The sequence below is a fragment of the Panthera leo genome, chromosome F2, assembly GCF_018350215.1.
Source record: "Panthera leo isolate Ple1 chromosome F2, P.leo_Ple1_pat1.1, whole genome shotgun sequence".
Taxonomy (NCBI): Eukaryota; Metazoa; Chordata; class Mammalia; order Carnivora; family Felidae; genus Panthera; species Panthera leo.
Window position 1 is genome coordinate 247,492 of NC_056695.1, and position 19,373 is coordinate 266,864.

Genomic DNA, 19,373 nt, shown 5'->3' on the forward strand with positions numbered 1-19,373 from the left:
AAAACACATAAAGAGACTGGGAGGAAAAGGAAGCTCTTGTTTTCTTAGCCTAGTATTAGTCCATTATGAAACTTTCAGCTGTGAAGATTGAAAACTTCAGAGGGTTCAATTTATTCCATTATTTTTCTTTTCTGGGCCTTGTGTCTTTCTCATTTGTTTTTCTCAATTTTTTTATTCGTTTAAGAAATAATAGTATTTGGTGGCTTTTTTTTCCCTGCGAAACTCATCAGTTAAGAACTCATGTTGGACTAAGGCAGCGGCAGCGGAAAAATAAAGCAGAGACCGAAACAATATAGATAATACGAATTTGTGATTCCTGAATATAAAAAGTTCGGGGGTTAGAGAGAACTCTCAGAAGATTCAGAGGTTTCCAGGTTGTGTGCAGGCATATAAATTGGACATGAAGAATGTGTACGACTTTATCATATGAACAAAAGAGAGCAGCAGGAATGAGGACACAAGTAATTATGACTTTTTTATTATTTTGGCAGTAACTACCTTTAATATATGAACTATATTTTTAATTTTCTAAGAAATTAGGGAAAAACAAACAAAACAATATAATCAGTAGTATGTTTTTATACTGCGTCTGATCTGTTTTTTCTCGAAAAATCCCTGTTACTTCTTTTGATTCCTATATGCCAGAAAAATGAACTAAGTCCTAGTTAGTTGGAAAAATTAACTGATTTTTCATATTTGAGAGGAACTTGTATATAGTAGAACATAGTGGCAACCACCAGGATTCTCTCTTTTTTTTCTGAGTAAAATAGGATTGTTTTTTCACAATTTCTGACATCATGATTTCATCTATGCCTTTTAAACCTTTCTTCAAATGGATATATAGGAATGTAGGAATTTTCAAGGCAGAAACCAAGAAAAAGAGTTTCCAGGAAAGGTATTCTGTGACATAACCTTCTGACTGTAACCACGTGTAAGACATCAACCCAAATAATAAAAAATTCATAAAATGCATTTGTCCTAGAGGCACACCAACGACACCCAGAATTGATTATTCACTAGAAGATCTCACAGGACTCAGCCTATAGTTGTTGCCTATGTTTTGTTATGCGGACAGGCTAGAAAGGCCAATCAGCACAGAGAAAAGGTGCATGGGGTGAAGTCCAGAGGAGACCAATCACAGTCTTCCAGGAATCCTTTCTCTATGGAGTTAGCAGGATGTGCTTAATTCCTCCAGCATCAATTTAGGACAGCAAAAGTGAAATATCTGCCAGTAAGAGGCTTATGGATACTCAGTGCCTGAGGTTCTCATCAAATGCTAATCACATAGGCATCTTCTTAGCATGTCCCAAAATTTCAGGTTTCCAAAAAGAAATCAAGTGTATGGCCTTAAGCACACTGATTTTACCAACACAGGCGCAGTGAGATTCTCTTACCCAGCTGGGGAATGGTAGAAACCTTCCTTAAATCCAAGATCCCAAGGAACATCACAGGGCCAGTCATTCAAGCACGATATTCTGAGGCTAGCCATTTTTGGCCTGCTTGATGAAACCTTTTCTGCATAGGAATTACAGCCCTCACTTAATTTTTGGCGGAGTCTTAAAATTTTATTTTAATAGAAAGTAATATGGTTAACATGGTACTGGTTTCAGTTTCATCATCCATATGAAGTAGGTATTTGTACAAAAAAACGGGCAATATTAGGTCATTATAATCTTTTTTTATGTGATTAAGCTTTCATTATGATTCTTAGATACAATGATAATGATTTTTGATTTAAAATTAGAATCAAATCTCCTAATTATATGTAAAACCCAGGTTTGATTCATATGGTGCTGAATCCCTGTTTATAGTTATAAGATATTGGATCATATTCATCAATTGTTTCTTGCCTAAGTATATATATAACTTCTGGATTTTTGTATTTTGCTTTATGTGTTTTCATATACTTCCATATGGGAGAGAACCCTATTGTGGTACTTTGATCTCTATCTTAATGTTCAAGGTGACTGTTTCATGCGTTAATATATGGTAAGAGTAGCTTCAATGGATACCGTGTTTGGTTTTTTACTTTGTTTTTTACAATTAATGAGCCTTATTTTTTCAGCAGTTTTAAGTTCACAGCAAAATATAATAGAAAATACAGAGATTCTCCATATACCATACCAGGCTCCCATACATGTCTAGCATCCCCTGTTTTCAACATCTTGCAAGACAGTGGTCCATTTTTAGTAGTATTTTTTTCAGTTTCTTTGTTTAGTTTTGAGTGAGAGAGCATGTATGCGTGTGAGCAGCCAAGGGGCAGAGGGAGAAGGGAGAAAAAATCTTGTTCTGTCAGCACAGAGCCTGATGCAAGACTTTATCCCCTGAACTGAGATCACGACCTGACCTCAGATCCAGACATGGAGGCTGAACCAATTGAGCCACCCAGGCTCCCTGACAAGAGTGGTGCATTTTATATGGACACTAACTCATCAAATTCAGGCAAAGTCTCTAATTTGAATTATTGTTAAGCCTTGGTGTTATACGTTCTGAGTTTTAACAAATGTGTTATGATGTGAATCCACCTTTGTGGTATCGTGTGAAAGGGTTTCACTGCCTTAAAACTCCTCTGTGTTTGGGCGCCTGGGTGGCTCAGTCAATTAAGTGTCCGACGTCGGCTCAAGTCATGATCCATGGGTCAAAAGTTCGAGCCCCATGTCGGGCTATGTGTGAAAGATCAGAGCCTGGAGCCTGCTTCCGATTATATGTCTCCCTCTCTCTGACACTCCCCCTATTCATGCTCTGTCTCTCAAATAAATAAAGGTTAAAAAAAATTTTTAAAAGTCCTCAGTGGTGTGCCCCTTTTCCCCTACATTCACCCAAACACTTACCTCCATAGTCTTGCTCTTTCCAGAGTGTCATATAGTAAGAATTATACAGTGGATATCGTTGAATGTTTAGAAAATTAAAATTCCCCAGTAATTGAATGTAGGCATTCAAGATTTCTTTGCACTTTGATTTGTTTTGTTGCTCATCAGTAGAGGATCTGATGATCTCTGTCTTCCATGAAAAAAAGCATGATTTCTCTAGATGTGTGTCACCTAATGGGGAGGGTTGAGAAAAATGACCTCATGAACCACTACAGAGCACTCACATTGGGATCATCCTCCTCTGTGATGTTCAGTGGGTCTAGATAGACTCTCTAGCAATAGAAATTAGAACTTTATCAATTGGAAGGCCAAATCCTTTCTACTTACCTTGCCTTTGGAAATAAGGCCAGAGAGCGTCTGTTTGCTATGGTTTGGCCATGCTGCAAAGTACCATAGCTATATAGAGCATATTTGTGAGGGTTTTTTTCATCCTAAAACTGAATATACTCTACTAAAGGACTGGGGAAGTTCTGCCGTGTAACAGCAAAATAAACAAACTCTCTTTTAACTTCTCTAGGAGTGGAAGTCCCGAAAAATCATGATAGTTTCAGTTTGACATTGTCAGTTTGTGATATTCTCCTAATGATAAAATTTTCCTCCAGTGTCATAGAGTCGGTCAGTGATGGTTATTGTAAACATCATTTCACCTGTAGGTGTCAAATTCCGATAAAACCCATTCTTGCTTTTGGTCAATGTAGAAGAGAAAGTAAGAATTCTTAGTGCTTTAAGCCTATCAATGGTATAATTACCATATAGTGTAGTGAAGTTTTCCAGGTGTGGTTCCAAAGCAATACTTTTTAACAAATCATAAGCCGTACACTTGTAATTTCCTGTATTTTCGATTGTTGATTAAACAAGTATTTTGCTTTTTTCTTTAGGAGCAGATAAGAATGCTTAGGAAGACTCTATAACCAGGTAGTATTTTTATGGATTTGTAAAAATGACATTTATTGGGGCACCTGGGTGGCTCAGTCGGTTAACGATGTGACTCTTGATTTCAACTCAGTTTTGTGACTTCAAGCCTCATGTCGGGTATTGCGCTGACAGCCTCCTTGGGATATCTTTCCCTCTTTCTGTGTGCACTCACACTCAAAGCATAAAGGAATGAAATGAAATGAAACGGAAAATCAAAGGAAAGGAAAGGAAATGAATGAACTGAAAATTATGTGTCTTCTAAGGGAAGGCAGAGAACAAAAGCAGTTTTTGAGTGTTCTACCCTGGATTAGACACAATATCATATGCTTAACATCTGTTCAGTTAAATAGTCATTGCATAGCTTTGCAAAGGTAGCTGTGTTATGTTAGCCTACTTTTTATTAGTTTGGCAACTGTGGTTCAGGGAGGTTGATTACTTGACCCATGATTCCATAGTTAATGGGTAGCTGAGGGGCTTTGCCTGTCAGCCTGTGTAGCTTCCACATCCATTCTCTGGTTCCTCAGCAGCACTGAGATGAAGATACAAATCCTAGGGCAGATCAACTCAGAGTGTCAAAGGTAATGATGTCGGAACTCTAATTTAGGGTTTTCTTAAGAACCCAGGTTAGTCCAAGCATTTGCCCTTATATATTTGACCACTAGTGCTAACAAAAGTCATTAGTGCAGTGGTAACTAGTCCCTTGTTTTTACCATCAGAGATTTTGGGGTGGATGTCAGCTATGGTCATGGTGTCACGGCTTTTACATTAGCAAGATCTCCTCAGGCAGCTCCTTAGATGTAGGGATATCCCCTCTTGAGACAGATGAGTTTTCTGTAAGGGAAGGTTATCTAGTTGTAGACCCTGTTACATTAAATTCTGCCTCTATTTCGAGGATATTGCTATATGATTCTCTGTTGCCTAAGTTCCCAGTCTGGTTTCCCTTTGGGCTAGTACACTTGTCTAGTTCTAGGAAGCTTTTTCTTTTTTTTTGGAGATTTTTTTCCCATGAATTTTTTGTACTATTTTTGCCTTTTTGCTTTCTTTTCTGGTTTTCTTGGTATTTCTTTTTTTTTCCAATAATTTTCCCACTTCTGCCAGCTAAGGACTCTACGTTTTTCCAGAGGCCCAATCAAAAGAACTTAGAGTCTCAAGATTTAGGTAACCTCACAGATTAGTTCCTCAAAATACCCTGTGGTAGGTCAACCTATGTTTAACCTCCTTGCCCAATGGTTGTTTCCATGGAGAATTTGAAACTCAAAAGAGATTGAAGTGATCTATTTGGATATAAGTGACAGAAATGAGATCAAAATTATAGTTTTCTTTCTTTCCTTTGTTCCTTGTTTTTTGTCTTCATCTTGCAGGCAACTGTTTAAATAATAGAAAGCTGGAGAATGGGTCTAATGAATACAGTGAAGGAGGGTAAGAATCGAATTAGCAGAAGAGACCAGGGTTCAAGAACAACAATGAGTTGGATAAGTATAAGGGTTTTAGCAAAGATGTCAAACTATGGGGGTTTATGCCAAGTGAGGTAAATGTGAAGGACAAGAATTAAGGACCCAGGATTAGGGGAGTTGTTTAGAAAGGCATATTCAAATAGAGAGTTCAAGAGGGTCCTGACCAGGTTTCTGCTTTTGTGTGTGTTGGTTTCATTGAAGGTGCGAGCATACTTCAGATTTTCTGATGAGAGAGATTAAAAATCATTTGAGCTGCTGTGAAGAGTCTGTTTACAGCAAGTAGAAATATATCATCTACTTCCACCCCAACTGAGGGAGGATGGCTTAGATCCTCTGAAGGAATTGGGGCTGGGGGGGTGGAGATTCCAAACAGCATAGATGTATGGCCCAAGGCAAGCTGTCTCCTCACTCCACCACTTTTCCTAAATCTGTGATGCCCTTCCCATGTACTTGTAGGGCTCGGCAGTGGTAGGACTGACTTGTCAAATCAGTAAGGGAGCTTCATCTGGATAGGTGATAACATGCTTATGTTGAGGTGACTGTGTGGATGACTGAGACTCCCAATTAGCTTGTTCTCCAGGAGCAGGACATGGCTCCTACCCTCGGTCATTTGAGCCCATCCTTGTAGGAGTCTGTGCCTTCATAGGCTAAAGATTGAAAGGTTGGGGAATGCCACAGAACCGTGCCGAAGAGTGATGTAAGAGTGGGAGTTGATAGGGAAGAAATTATTCAGACAGTGTATAGAGAAATAGCGGCACAACTACCAGGACCATTTTTGATCCTTGGGTAGTTGAAAATCCCTGAAGGTTTTGAAGGTCTTGCTAGTTATTATGGACCTAAATAAGGCAAGGCCAGTGTAGGAACAAAGTTGGCCTTTGGAACTTTTCTTCTTTTAATCTCTAGTTAGCACTTCCACTCATAACATAGAGACCTAAATTTTGATATATTTACTTAAACTGAGGTCTACCTGACACACAATGTAATATGTGATGCAACAACTCTAGATGGTCCACCATCCTCGCCAGAAGCGTAGCTCCCATCTGTTAATGTATGATGCTATCATGATACCACTGACTAGATTCCCTATGCTGTACCTTTGAGCCTTGTGATTTATTCATCCTATAACTGGAACCCTGAACTTCCCTCTCCCTTTCACCCATTTTGTCCATCCCCCCACTTGCTCTCCTTTCTGGCAAGAGTCAATTCTCTGCATTTATCGGTCTGTTTCTGCTTTTTCTCTGTTTGTTCATTTATTCCCCTTTTTATATTCTACACAGAAGTGAAATCATATAGGATTTGTCTTTCTCTGACTTATTTCACTTAGCTTCATACCATCTAGGTGTATCCATGATGTTTCCAGATGGCAAGATCTCATTCTGTTTTATAGCTGCGTAATATTCCATTGTGTGTGTGCGTGTGTCTGCGTCTGTGTGTATGTGTTTGTGTGTTTGTGGTCTGTTCATGCATTGTGGACACTTGGGTTGCTTTCATATCTTGTCTATTGTAAATAATGCTATAATAAACATAGGGGTGCATTTATCTTTTCAAATTAGTATTTCCATTTCCCTAGGGTAAATAAATAGTAGTGGAATCACTGGATCCTATGGTATTTGTATTTTTAATTTGTTGAAGCCCTTCCATACTGGCTTTCACTGTGGTGATACCAATTTACATCCCATGACCGGTGCACAAAGGTTGTTTTTTTCTCCACACCCTGAGCAACCCTTGTTGTTTCCTGTGTGTTGAAACAGAGCCATTCTGACAGAGGTGAGGTGAGAGGTCATTGTGGTAACGTTTATACATTTAATTTTCAACAATTTCAGAGAATTCCCTGCCTGTCACCCTTGGTTATGGAAACTCAGACTGGGTCTTTCCTGGAGATTTCACAGGTTAGGAGAGGTGGAGGCAAAATAGAGAACTGAAAGCTTTTTTAAAACATTGTCCAAATTTTGAAAGACCTGTACTCTGGAAACCGTAAAACCCTGATGAAAGAAAATGAAGGTGACGGAAAGAAAGAGAAAAACATCCGATGCTCACGGGAAGAATACATATTTTTAAAGTGTCTACACTACCCAAAGCAATCTAAAGATGTAATGGGATCCCTGTCAACATACCAACAGCATTTGTCACAGAGCTAAACAATCCTAAACGTTGTATAGAACCACAAAAGACCTTGAATGGCCAAAGCAATATTGCAAAAGAGGAAAACTGGAGGTATCGCAGTCTCAGATTTCAAGTTGTATTCCAAAGCTGTAGTAATCCAAACAGTATGGTGGGTACTGGCGTAAAAAATAGCCACATAGCTCAGTGGAATAGAACCGAAAACCCAGAAATAAATCCACCACTGTATGGTCAGTTCATCTTCCACAAACAGGAAAGATTATCCAGTGGGGAAAGGAAGTCTCTTCACCAAATGGTGTTCGGAAAACTTGACAAACCACTTGCAAAAGAATGAACCTGGACCAATTTCTGTACCCTACACACAAACTCAAAATGAATTAAAGACCTAAGTGTGAGACCTGAAACCATAAAAAATCTTTGAAGAGAGCACAGGCCATTTCTCTGACTTTGGCTGTAGCAACATTTACTAGTTATGTCTCCTGAGCCAAGGGAAATAAAGCAAGAATAAAGTATGGGTACTCTATCAACTTACAAAGCTTTTGCACAGTGAAGGAAACCGTCAAAACGAAAACGCAACATCTGGGATGGGAGAACATATTTGCAAAGGTTTTGCAAATCCAGTAAAGGGTTAGTATCCACAATGTATAAAAAATTGATACAAGTCAACATCCCTCCAAAAAAAGCCCAATTTAGAAATCAGCAGTAGACATAACCAGATATTTTTCCAAAGACAACATACAGATGTTCAACAGACACATGAAAAGATGCTCCCCAAAACTACAACGAGATACCACATCACACCTGTCAGAGTGTCTACACTCCAAGACACAAGAAGCAAGTGTTTGTGAGGATGTGGAGACAAAGAAACCTCTTGCACTTTTGGTGGAAATGCAAATGGGTGCAGCTCCTGTGGAAAACAGTATGGAGGTTCTTCAAAAAATTAAAAACAGAACTCTCCTATGATCCAGTTATTGCACTACTGGATACTACCAAAGAGAATACAAAAACAAGAATTCCACGGGACACACACACCCCTGTGTTTATTGCAGCATTATTTTCAATAGCCAGCTCAAGCCTCCATTGACATTGAGAGAACGAAGAAGAAGCCCTGTATGTGTGTGGATATGTATATCCATACACACACAAAAAAACATATTACTCCGCCATAAAACAATGAAATCTTGCCATTTCCAATCACCTGGATGGAGCCTGAGAGTAGTATGGTAAGCAAGGTCAGGGAAAGACAAATACCATATGATTTTACTCATGTAGTACTTAGGAAACAACGAATTAGCAAAGATGAAAAAAAAGGGGAGACAAACCAAGAAATAGGATTTTCACTGCAGAGAAGAAACAGAGGGTGGCAGAGAAGAGGTGATTGGTGGGAGGGGTGAAAGAGATGATGGGGATGGAGTTCCCTTGTCATGATGAGCACGGGGTCAGTATGTAGTTGGTGAATCACTATATTAATAAAAAAAATAACCCTGGATGTTACTATTACTGGAATTAAAATAAAACTTAATGAAAACACCAGAGGCCACCTTTTAATTATACCAAGAAACTTTGTTTAATAAACAGCTGAACTTTCATTTAATTTTTGAAATTTTGTTTTTAAATAAATGAACATGTTTTTGTTGTATATTTTTGCTCTAAATGCTTTCTGACAAAACTTGTCCTGATGATTCATGGCGTACATCAGCTAGCCAAGACTTAGATTTTGGTACCAAGGTAAAGTACCCTCCTGTGAAACTCACTTTCCTATGCTGAATTTAGTTTTCTCCCTTTTTTACTCGGAAAATATGAGAGTAGCCTGTGTATCATCATTTTATGTGTGTAATGGAAAGTTAAAAAAAACCACTCTACAGATATATGACGTGATGAAAGTTTTTTTTGTTTTGTTTTGTTTTCTTTTACTTTGGTAAATCCTAGAGGTAGAGGCTGATAAAAGAATGGGCTGGAAAATATTTAATGACCCTCAAATTCTATTGGGAAAAGCTTTCCCATAATGGAGGAAATATGACATTTGGTTAAGGATAAGGATTCTTACTGTGATAGTAACATGACTGATAATAGTCATGCCTAAATGAAATCTTTTCGGGTCCTAGTATCTATTGTAGGTTGCCCCCCGTCCCGGGCATGTTTTATTTTGGTGAGATACAGGATTTTCCTTTGGCTCTATCTTTTGTTCTACATTTAGACAAAAATAACATTAGAAAATGTAGACATTTAGATGTTTACATTATTTCTCAACAATTACCTTACAAAGGTGTTCCCTTGTTTTGAAATAACTCCATGAAGAGTAAGTTAAAATTGTGCATCTCCCCGAAGAATACGTATTTTGCTGAAATGAGTAGTTTTATGAGCAGGGGTTTTCATAGCCAAGTTGTCAAATTTCTAATTTCAGAAATCTTTCCTATTCTAGTTTTGAAAACTATCTCCTCTTTGTCCTTGTGTCAGATTCTAAAATTTAAAGTTTCAGACATCTGATATTTATTTCAATATTCATTTCAAAGCCCCTAAATCATTATAAGCTCCTGGAGGTGAGGAATCACACTTGTTTGACTCCTGGAGCTCCTAGAATAAAGTCTTGCTTGGAAAAAGCAATGTCATAGTTGTTGAATGTGAATAAACGAGTAGGGAAATGGAATTCCATAGAATGGAATTTGAAAAGTAACAAAGTACGCATGATATATCACAAATATGTGAATTTGAAAAGCAAGGCTTCAGTTTTTATTCCGTTTTAGTGTTTAGCATGTATACATGCAAATGAATTCTATTGAGGAAATCAGGAGTTACATAAGAAAGAAGGTTACAGTATATTTTTGGTATTCTCCCATTTTGAGCTTAGAATTGCAGAGAAAAAGTCCTCAGCCTTTGTTTTTTTAACCCCTTCAGTGTCCCATTACATAAAACCTTTGAAGGTCCCTATTTATTCCTAGAATTCTCATTCCCAATTCTTTCTCCATAGTGAAAGATGATGTGTAAGGAACCTCTCTTTTTCTTTTTTTTGTTAGTCTAGTAATAATTTATAGCTTTTCGGAAGTGATAGGTGCCATTAATTGAACAGTTTATTTTATAGTGAAAAAAATTAAATTCTTTATTTCAGTATTTATAACAAGATAACTGTAGAGTGATAAAAGTCAGTATTATTAGGGATAAACTCCGGGTCAAGGCCTCTGTTTTATGTATAAATTATATATATCTTTAAAAGGTTTAAAAGAGACTATTGTTCATTGTATATTCCCAGTAATACTTATGAACCTGCTGAAAAGTGTGTTTTGTTTCCATTTACCTTACTTGGCTCACATTTCCCATTTTCTTCCTTGTCTTAAGCTCATGCTTGATTGGTCATGTCTTATTTTTTTTCCTATTTCCTCTTCTCCCCCCATGATTTTAAGGTATTTTTGATGTTTTAAAGTTTATTTCTTTTGGAGTATGAGAGAAAGACACAGTGCAAGCGGGGTATGGGCAGAGACAGAGGGAGACACAGAATCCAAAGCAGGCCCCAGGCTCCGAGCTGTCAACACAGAGCTCATGTGGGGCTCAAACCCACAAACCTAGAGATCATGACTCATGAGCTAAAGGCGGATGCTGAACTGACTGTGCCACCTACGTGTTCCCCGCACCATGCTCTTTTTTAATGGTTTACCCCTACTTTAATTTTTCCTTGCAGAAACCATTCCTTTAGTATCTGTTCTTTTAGTTCATCACTTTCTGTCAGCTCCACTGTCAACATATTTGTTATGGAATTCTACTGTCTGTGTGTGGTTTTCATCCAGGACTCATTGCCCCACAAGGTTTATTCTTTTTTGTCTTTCCTGGAAGAACCTGAGAGAAATTTTTTTGTAATGTTTGTATTTCTCTTGGAAAGGGAGGGAGAGAGAAAGAATGAGCAAGTGCTCATTGTGATCTGAAAATATGCAAGATATGATCTCTGTCGTTTTTTATTCATGGAGGGCAGTATTGTGACCCAGGATGTCACTTGGAGACATTGGAGAATGTTCTATGTACACTTAAGAAGAATGTGCGTTCTACTGCTGTTGGATGAAAAGATCTTAATATATCGGTGTTGATATCCATGTATATAAATGTATATATTAGGCCAATATATATCTATGTATATCTGAATACATCTGGCCCAATGACACATTGGATCTGTGTGTCCTTACTGATATTCTGCCTTGATGATCCGCCTATTGCCATGAGTGGAGTCTTAAAGTTGTCTACAATCATGGTATTTGTATGTATACATTTAATCATGTTTGTGAGTAATCGATTCATATGTGTGCGCATTTTACTTTGGGGCCATAAACATTTGCAATTGTTAGCTCCTTTTGATGGATAGACCCCCTTAATTATGATCCAATGCCCTTCTGAATCTGTTACTACAGTTTCTGGTTTAAAATCTAGTCTTTCTGGTGGAAGTGTGACAACTCCAGGTTTCTTTTGACTTCTAGTAGCTTGATAGGTGGTTTCCCATACCTTCACTTTGAACCTGGAGGTGTCCTGGGGTCTAAAATCAGTGTCTTGTTGACAAAATATAGATGGATCTTGTTCTTTGGTTTTGTTTTGTGTTTTATCCATTCTGATTCCCTGTGTCTTTTGGTTGGGGCATTGAGTCCATTCACATTCAGAGTGATTAGTTAAAGATATGGATTTAGTGTCATTGTGTTATCTGAAGGTTTCATGCTTTTGGTGAGGTCTCTGGTCCTTTGTAGTCTCTGCTGCTTTCCACTCATAGAGTCGCACCTTAGGATCTCCTGCAGGACTGGTTTAGTGTTCATGAACTCCATTAGGTTTTGTTTGGGAAAGCCTCTCTCTCTCTATTCTAAATGACAGGCTTGCTGGGGAAAGGATCTTTTGCTGCATATATTCCCATTCAGCACATTGACTGTTTTCTACCCCTCTCTTCTGCCCTGCCAATTTTCTTTGGACTGGTCTGCTGCTACCCTTGTCTTCCCTTGCAGATTAAGACCTGTTTGTCCCTACATGCTTTCAGAATTCTTTGTTTATCTTTGTATTTTTTCCGGTTTCGCTTGGTATGGACCTGGTTTTGTTGATTTGGAAGGGAATTCTCTGCTGCCAGGACTTGGATGCCTGTTTCCTTCCCCAGATGAGGGAATCTCTCAACTATAAGCTGTTGGTATAAAATTTCTGTCCCTTTCTCTCTTCTTCTGAGTCTCCTATGATGTGGCCATTATTTCATCTCACCGAATCACTTAGGTCTCTAGTACCTGCCTCGTGGTCTAGTATTTTCCTTTCTTTCCTTTCTCTGGTTAATCTTTGTCCACATTGTCTCTTTTGTTTCACCGATTCTGACTGCTGCTTCTCCCTTCCTTGCTGACACTGCATCTAATTTATTTTGTATCTCGTTTACATTTTATTTTCAGGATTCATGGTGACGAATCCTTATGTCCTTGATCTCTGAAGCAGTAGATTGCTGTCTTCTATGCTTGGTTTCGAGTGCAACTATGCGTCTTATGCGTATTATTCCAAAAACATGCTCAGATATATTGTTTCTGTCTCTTTTGAGCACTTCTCTGGCTGTCCTTCCTGGAATTTTTTTGAGAATTCCTCAATTTCATCGTTTTGGCTAGATTCCTGTCCTTTTTGTGTTTTAATAGCTTGTTCTGTGTCCCACACCTGCGAGTACTACTATAAAAAAAAAGGTCCTACACGGTCCAGGGCCTGGCCGTTAAACCAAAGTTTTTGGAGTGTGTTGTGTGCACTCTTTTGGTGCGTCTTTGGCTGCTTTTCTCGCTACTTGGATTGGTGGTTTTGGCCTTCCACTAAGTGTGCTTTGATTTGTTTGTTGAAGTAATCTTGGAAAATAGAAGAGAGTGGTGAAGAATCAGCCCAAAGAGAGAAATGACAAGAGTGGAAAAAAGATCAGGCAGTGACTCAAAGGAGCTATAGGGCTTAATCCAGAAAGAAAAGGAAGAAAATGAAGAAGGAGATCTGGAAAAGCATAGAAAAAAGGTTCGATCAAACAATCAGAACAGAGGAACAAAGGAAAAAATATATATATATAATTAACTTTGACTCAAAGTCAATTTGATACTAGTAGGGTGAATTCAAAGGGAGAAAGAGGAAATAGAGTAGAAAGAGAAAAAAGGGAAAAGAGAAGAAAAGGAAAGCAAAGGTAAGAAAAGATGGGGGCCTGGGTGGCTCAGTTGGTGAAGCGTCCGACTCTTGAATTTGGCTCAGGTCATGTTGCTGTTGATGGATTCAACACCCTCATCAGGTTCTGCAGTGAGAGCCTGGAACCTGCTCGGAATCTCTCTCTCTCCCTCTCTCTTCACCTCTTCTGCTTGATCACTCACTCTCAAAATAAAGAAATAAACATTAAAAAAGAAAAGATAAAAAAAATAATACAAATGAAAACAAACTAAAATAGAAAACCAGAAGATTGTTGTCTACTGGTGTCTGGTACTGGTGTCTGTCCCGGTCTAGAGGAGGGGCTGTCCTGTCTCATCAATGTCAGTCTCACTCCCATAGAGAAGCAGTTACCAGGCACAGAGAGGCAGGGTTTGGTATAATGGGCCTGCCTCCACAGAGTCTCACTGTCCATTCCCTGAAGCCGCACGACGTTGGTCATGGGGAGAAAAATGGTGATACCCCAATCTTTCCTGCCCACACGAGGTGTCTCAAAACTCACTGTTTAGGTCGTCCTCACTGAATAGCCTGGAGGGCCGGCTTGCCTTGGTGCACAGTCCCCTGTGTTCCCTGAGCCTTGAGCTGGGTTTCAAAACCCTGTAGCATCCCGCTTTGCTCGGACCTGGTAGTAGAGTTGCACCACTCTTCCCAGTGAACAGAGGGCTTCTGGCTCGTGCCTGCAGGGTCTTTTCCCTTGGGCGGGGCAATACTTCCCCTTTCCACCATACTCAAGGTGTTCTCTCCCAGGGTAGCTCTGAGATTGCTACCAAGCCTAGGGGCGGCTCCCTCCCCACCAGTCATGGGAGGTGGCAGCTCTTTTCTAGAGAAAGTCTGGCAACCTTGAAAATTCTGTTTTTTAGCTTCGAAGGCTGTTTTGCAAAGTAGAAACTGGCTCTCTGGACCTCTCTTTGGTCTGTGGTCCGGACAGGTTTTCTCTTATCCAAATAAACTTCCCACAGCCTCTCTCTCTCTTTCATTTCTCCACCAAAATGCTTCCCCCACTCTATGTGCAGACCATTTTATTTCTCCCAATTCGCATACACACCCTTCCGTCCCGCCAAGCTGTCTCTTTGCACCTGTGAAGATATTTCTGTCCCTCTGCGGCCTGTATTTCTCGTATTCCAAATGTTGTGACCTCAATACTGCTGTGTTTGAGGGACAAGGGAAATTCTGATCCCACTCCACTGCCATCTTTTCTCTTCCCACCTCCTTTACTTTCCTTTTCACAGTTTCACAGTTCTGTGTAGGTTTGCATTATTATCAGTTTAATATGTTTCATAGAGTGTTACAATGGGCTTTTCATACTTGAACTGTATTGATCTGAATTTTCTGACTTTTTTTCAAATTTTATTCATTTATTAATTGGAGAGAGAGACAGAGAAAGCACACGTGGGGAGGGGCAGAGAGACAAAAAGTGAGAGAGAAAATCCCAAACAGACCCTGCACTTTGCAGAACGAGAAGGGGGGCTTGAACCCATGAACGATCATGACCCAACCCAAAATCAAGAGTCAGGTGCTAACTGACTGAGGCATTCAGTACTTCATATGCTCTATTTCTGAAAATCACTCTGTACCTTAGGACTATCCTTTGGTTGGTAGGTTCGTTGGTTATTTATTTATTTACTTAGTATTTATTTACTATTGAGAGAGAAAGAGACGGAATGCAAGTGGGTTAGGGGCAGAGAGGGAGACACAGAATCCAAAACAACCCCCTGGCTCCAAGCCTTCAGCACAGAGCCCGACGCCGGGCTCCAACCCACAACCTGTGAGATCATGACCCAAGCCAGCGGAAGTTGGACGCTCAACTGACTGAGCCACCCAGGCGCCCAGGGTTATTCATAATCCCAGGTTTCATACGGGCCACCTTCTGGATCATCTGCAAGTCCCTTTGTTCCGTAATTGTCATACTTTTCCCACAGAAAATAGAGCATATGAAGTTCTCTACTGCTTGCAGTGCTTGATACTCCAAGTAAACTGTAAAAATTCTGATCTGTGCCCACTAAAACGACCATATACACTATTAGGAAACAGAATTACCCTTTTCAGGTCCCGGACATAGTCATTTTTGTTGAAACAGACTCCCGTCCTTTCTCTTATACAAGTTCTGATGGAAGTGAACATTCAGGTATACAGCTGGTTCCAGCTGAGAGATTATGCAGGTTTGAGAACTTGTGTTCACGTTACTCCAAGAGCGGAATCAAGCATCATGAAATTTTCTCCAAAAATGTCAATCTGTGTAGGTTCAGTAATCTCCACTTCCTCAGATCACAAAAGATATCAAAATACTTTGAAGAATCTAAACTTCTTAACATTCTTTTTGTCCTTTCTTCCTTTAATACTAAATGTCTAAATCTCCTTACCAGCGAATGGTCTCTGGCTCATTTCTAACTCCTTGTCATGCAACCAAAACATACGTTTGTAAATTATAGTGGTGGAGAGTAACAAATATTCAGACTAAAATAAACAACCAGAGGAAAATCGAGAACATACTGTCCAATACCACCATGGGACAAGTGGTTCTCCTGGAGTCCTTCTCAGCGTGGGTGTGGTGGACTTGATCTGCGCCAAGCTTCAGGGCCAGGTGGAAACTGCCGGTAAACACAATAGGAAGGATTTCTGGCTGCCATCAGCCCAGAATAGGATGTGGGGAGAGGGGAAGGATGGGGACATCCCATGAAAGAGACTGCTGGCATATGAAGTCTCCGGCAGGACTAGGGTGAAAAGAGCCTGAATAACTGCGGCTTAAGTGAGAGAAACGGTCGCAAGAAGCTGGGAAGCGAAGTCGGAAGAAGGGTGATGATGTAGGTAGTGAGAAAAAGATGGGGAGCTAGAACACACAACTCTTGGCAGGGGAGGAGAGGAAGGGAGGGGAGACAGGTGCACAGGCATTGGGCTCTCCCTTCCAGAAGGGCCCATGACTCTGTCACCGCCGCCGCCTCGGGCTCCAGCAGAGCCCGGGGCCCAGCCCAGGCCCACCTCAGTCTAGGCCTCCTACAGCTATCTACAGCTACTCCCCCATCTTCAATTCCCGGCAGGGGGCAGACCACGCCCCCACCCGTCCAAGTGCCTGCTGTGCGCTGTGAACAAAGAACCTGCTCTCCAGTCACTGCCAGGGTTGGTCGGGGCATGGCGGGGCGCTCGAGAAGCTGGGGGAGGAGAAACAAAGGCAGCAAGAATCACTGCACTTCCCTCTTCTTTTTTAATGTATACATTCAGTGCTATCAGTCTTCATGTGAGTGCTACTAAAGCAGGACTCTACAAATTCTATGTTTTCATTTTCATTCTGTTCAGAATCCTTTCTAATTTTTTTTTATTACTTCTTTGACCTAGGGGATATTTCGATGTGTTCTGTAGTTCACAACTAGAGTATTTTCCAGAGATAATTTTGTACTTGATTTCTGATTTGATTGCTTTGTGGTCAGGGAACACACTATTATGACTTCAGGCCTCTTGACTTCTTCCTTTTATTAAGATTTATTTTTGACCCAAGACCTACTCTTTTGGTAAGTGTTCCATAGATCCTTGAGAATAGTGGCAGCCAATTCTACTATGCCCTTGATGTTGAGCGTGTTGAAATATCAGACTATAATTGTGAATTTGCTATTTCTCTTTTCAGTTCTATCAATTTTTGCTTCGTTTACTCTGAAGCTATTAACAGATACATGAACATTTAAGATTGCTCTTAATTGACTCTTTTATGATTATACAATGACCTGTTGTTTATTGCTGGTAATAATTTTTTGCTTGAAACTGTTTTGTCTGGTATTCATATAGCCACTCTAGCTCAGCCTTCTTTGGTCAAGTGTTAGTGTGGTATATCATATTTCTGTCTTTTGAATAAATTTCTGTCTTGACATTTAAAGTGCATTTTGTATAGGTGGCATATAGTTGAGTCTACTTTTTTATCCATTCTGACAGTCTGCATTTTAGTTGAGGCTTTTAGACTGTTTTCATTTACTGTGATTTTTGAGATCGTTGATTTTAATCTGTCATCATGCTGTTTGATTTGCATTTGCCCTATCTGCTCCTTGTTCCCGTTCTCTTCTTTTTTCCGCTTTCTTTTAATCGAGTAATTTTTATGATTCAGTTTTATCCATGTATTTATTTACTCATGTATTCATTTATTCATGTATTCATTTATTCACTTATTTATTTAGGCTTCCTAGCTAAAACTTTTCAGTTTTGCTGCTTTAATGGTTGGTTTAGGGTTTGTAGTCTATGGCTTCAGAATCACAGTCTCCCTTCCAGTAATGATATACCACATCGCATATAGTTTAGGCAAATTACAAGAGTTGACTTCCAATTCTCTTTCCTAAACATATCCTTCCTGGGTCAGTGGGAATATAGTTTTCATGAAGTTTAGGAAGATTTGGGCCATTTTTTTTTTCCTGTCCCTTTCCCCTACCTCTTTGGGCAATTGTATATTTCCTAGTTAAAGTTTTCTCCCAGGTTTCCAATGTTAAACTTCAGTTTTGTTAAACTTTTGTTTTGTGATGTCTAATATGTGTTTATTCCTACCCATCGTATTGTTCATGGCTAACATAATTTACATCTCTGTAAGTGCTATTTGGTTTTTAAAACAATAGCTTCTATGCCTCTAGTTATCTTTTCATGCTTTGTTTGCAGATATAGTTAAGTTACTTACAAACAGTTGGATCCTTTAGTCTTGCTCTTACGAATTATTGGCTGAATCCAGAGTGGTGATCAGACTAAGGCAAATTTTGAGTTTTTCTATCTTAGCTAATGTGAATAGATACTGTCCCTCGTGCTGTGGGAGCACCAGGCAGTGTTTCCTCTACTCTTTTCAGATTTTTTTTCCCTTGATGACTTCCTTCCATGTATGCACTGGTTGTTACTCTGCTGAATAGCCAAAGGGGACCCTGTGCAGATGCCCAGGGTTCTTTCTGTGTCCTGCTTTCTCCTCTCCTGGATGCTGACCTGTCGTCTCTATCTGTCTTGACTTCACCACACTCTCAGTTTTGCCACCTTGACACAAGGAGTATGGTGAAATCTACTTAAATAATTTATGTCTCCTGTGTCGTAGCCTGAAAACTCTCTCAAGGCAGTGAGTTTGGGCATACGTGTTAAGCTAACGTGTTTTGTTTTCAGGGATCATTGTCTTTCATTGCCTGAAGTTCTGCGTCTTGAAAATCATGTTAAAATTGTATTTTTTCTGTTCTGTTTTTGCTTGTTTCAGGAAGATCAATCAGTACGTGTTACCCCATCTTGTCCAGAAGCAGATTACAGTGGAACTTCAGCACATGCTCTAGACTGTCAAGAGTGCTTGTCTTCCTCCTTTGCTTAATTGCCTCCTGCTCATCCTTCATTCCTCAGTGTAGTTATCTTTTCTTCAGGGATATCTATCTTCCTTGGGCCCAGTCTAGATCAAGTTATGATCACAGAACTCTGTCTTCTAATAGGAACTATCTGAATTTAGAATTACCATTTGAGTTGTCTTTCTCCTTCACTAGACTTTAAGCTAATCGAGAGCCAAGGGTCTTCTCTATTGTATCTGTAGAGCTGAGTATAACATCTTCCATTGAAGGTATATATTCAATGTATGAATGAGTGAAATGAAGTTGCACAGGCCTGTGTATGCAAAAAGTACTCATGTATTTTATTTCTGTTTCTTCTCTGATGCAGATTATGCTGGCTTCTTGAAAATCCAAGATATTCGTGTTTCCTATGAGAAATTAAGGAAACTTAACAAAAATCACTGTAAACTTCTTATGGGAAAAATGACAAAAATGGACAAAATGGATAGCGCACTACAAAACGAGCTACGAGAAGCCAAAGACATGATATCACGGTTAGAGCATCAAAAAGTGGAATGGGAACGTGAATTCTGCAGTTTTAG

At 39.5% G+C, this 19,373-nt stretch overlaps 1 protein-coding gene across 1 annotated transcript in view; it reads left to right on the top strand.

The window, feature by feature from the left end:
* Positions 1-19,373, top strand: part of POTEA (POTE ankyrin domain family member A) — a 78,016-nt gene that overhangs the window by 18,212 nt on the left and 40,431 nt on the right. Inside the window, 3 exon segments of the mRNA XM_042924386.1 lie at positions 15,619-15,761; positions 15,988-16,110; positions 19,160-19,373. Coding sequence (XP_042780320.1) covers positions 15,619-15,761; positions 15,988-16,110; positions 19,160-19,373 — 480 coding nt within the window.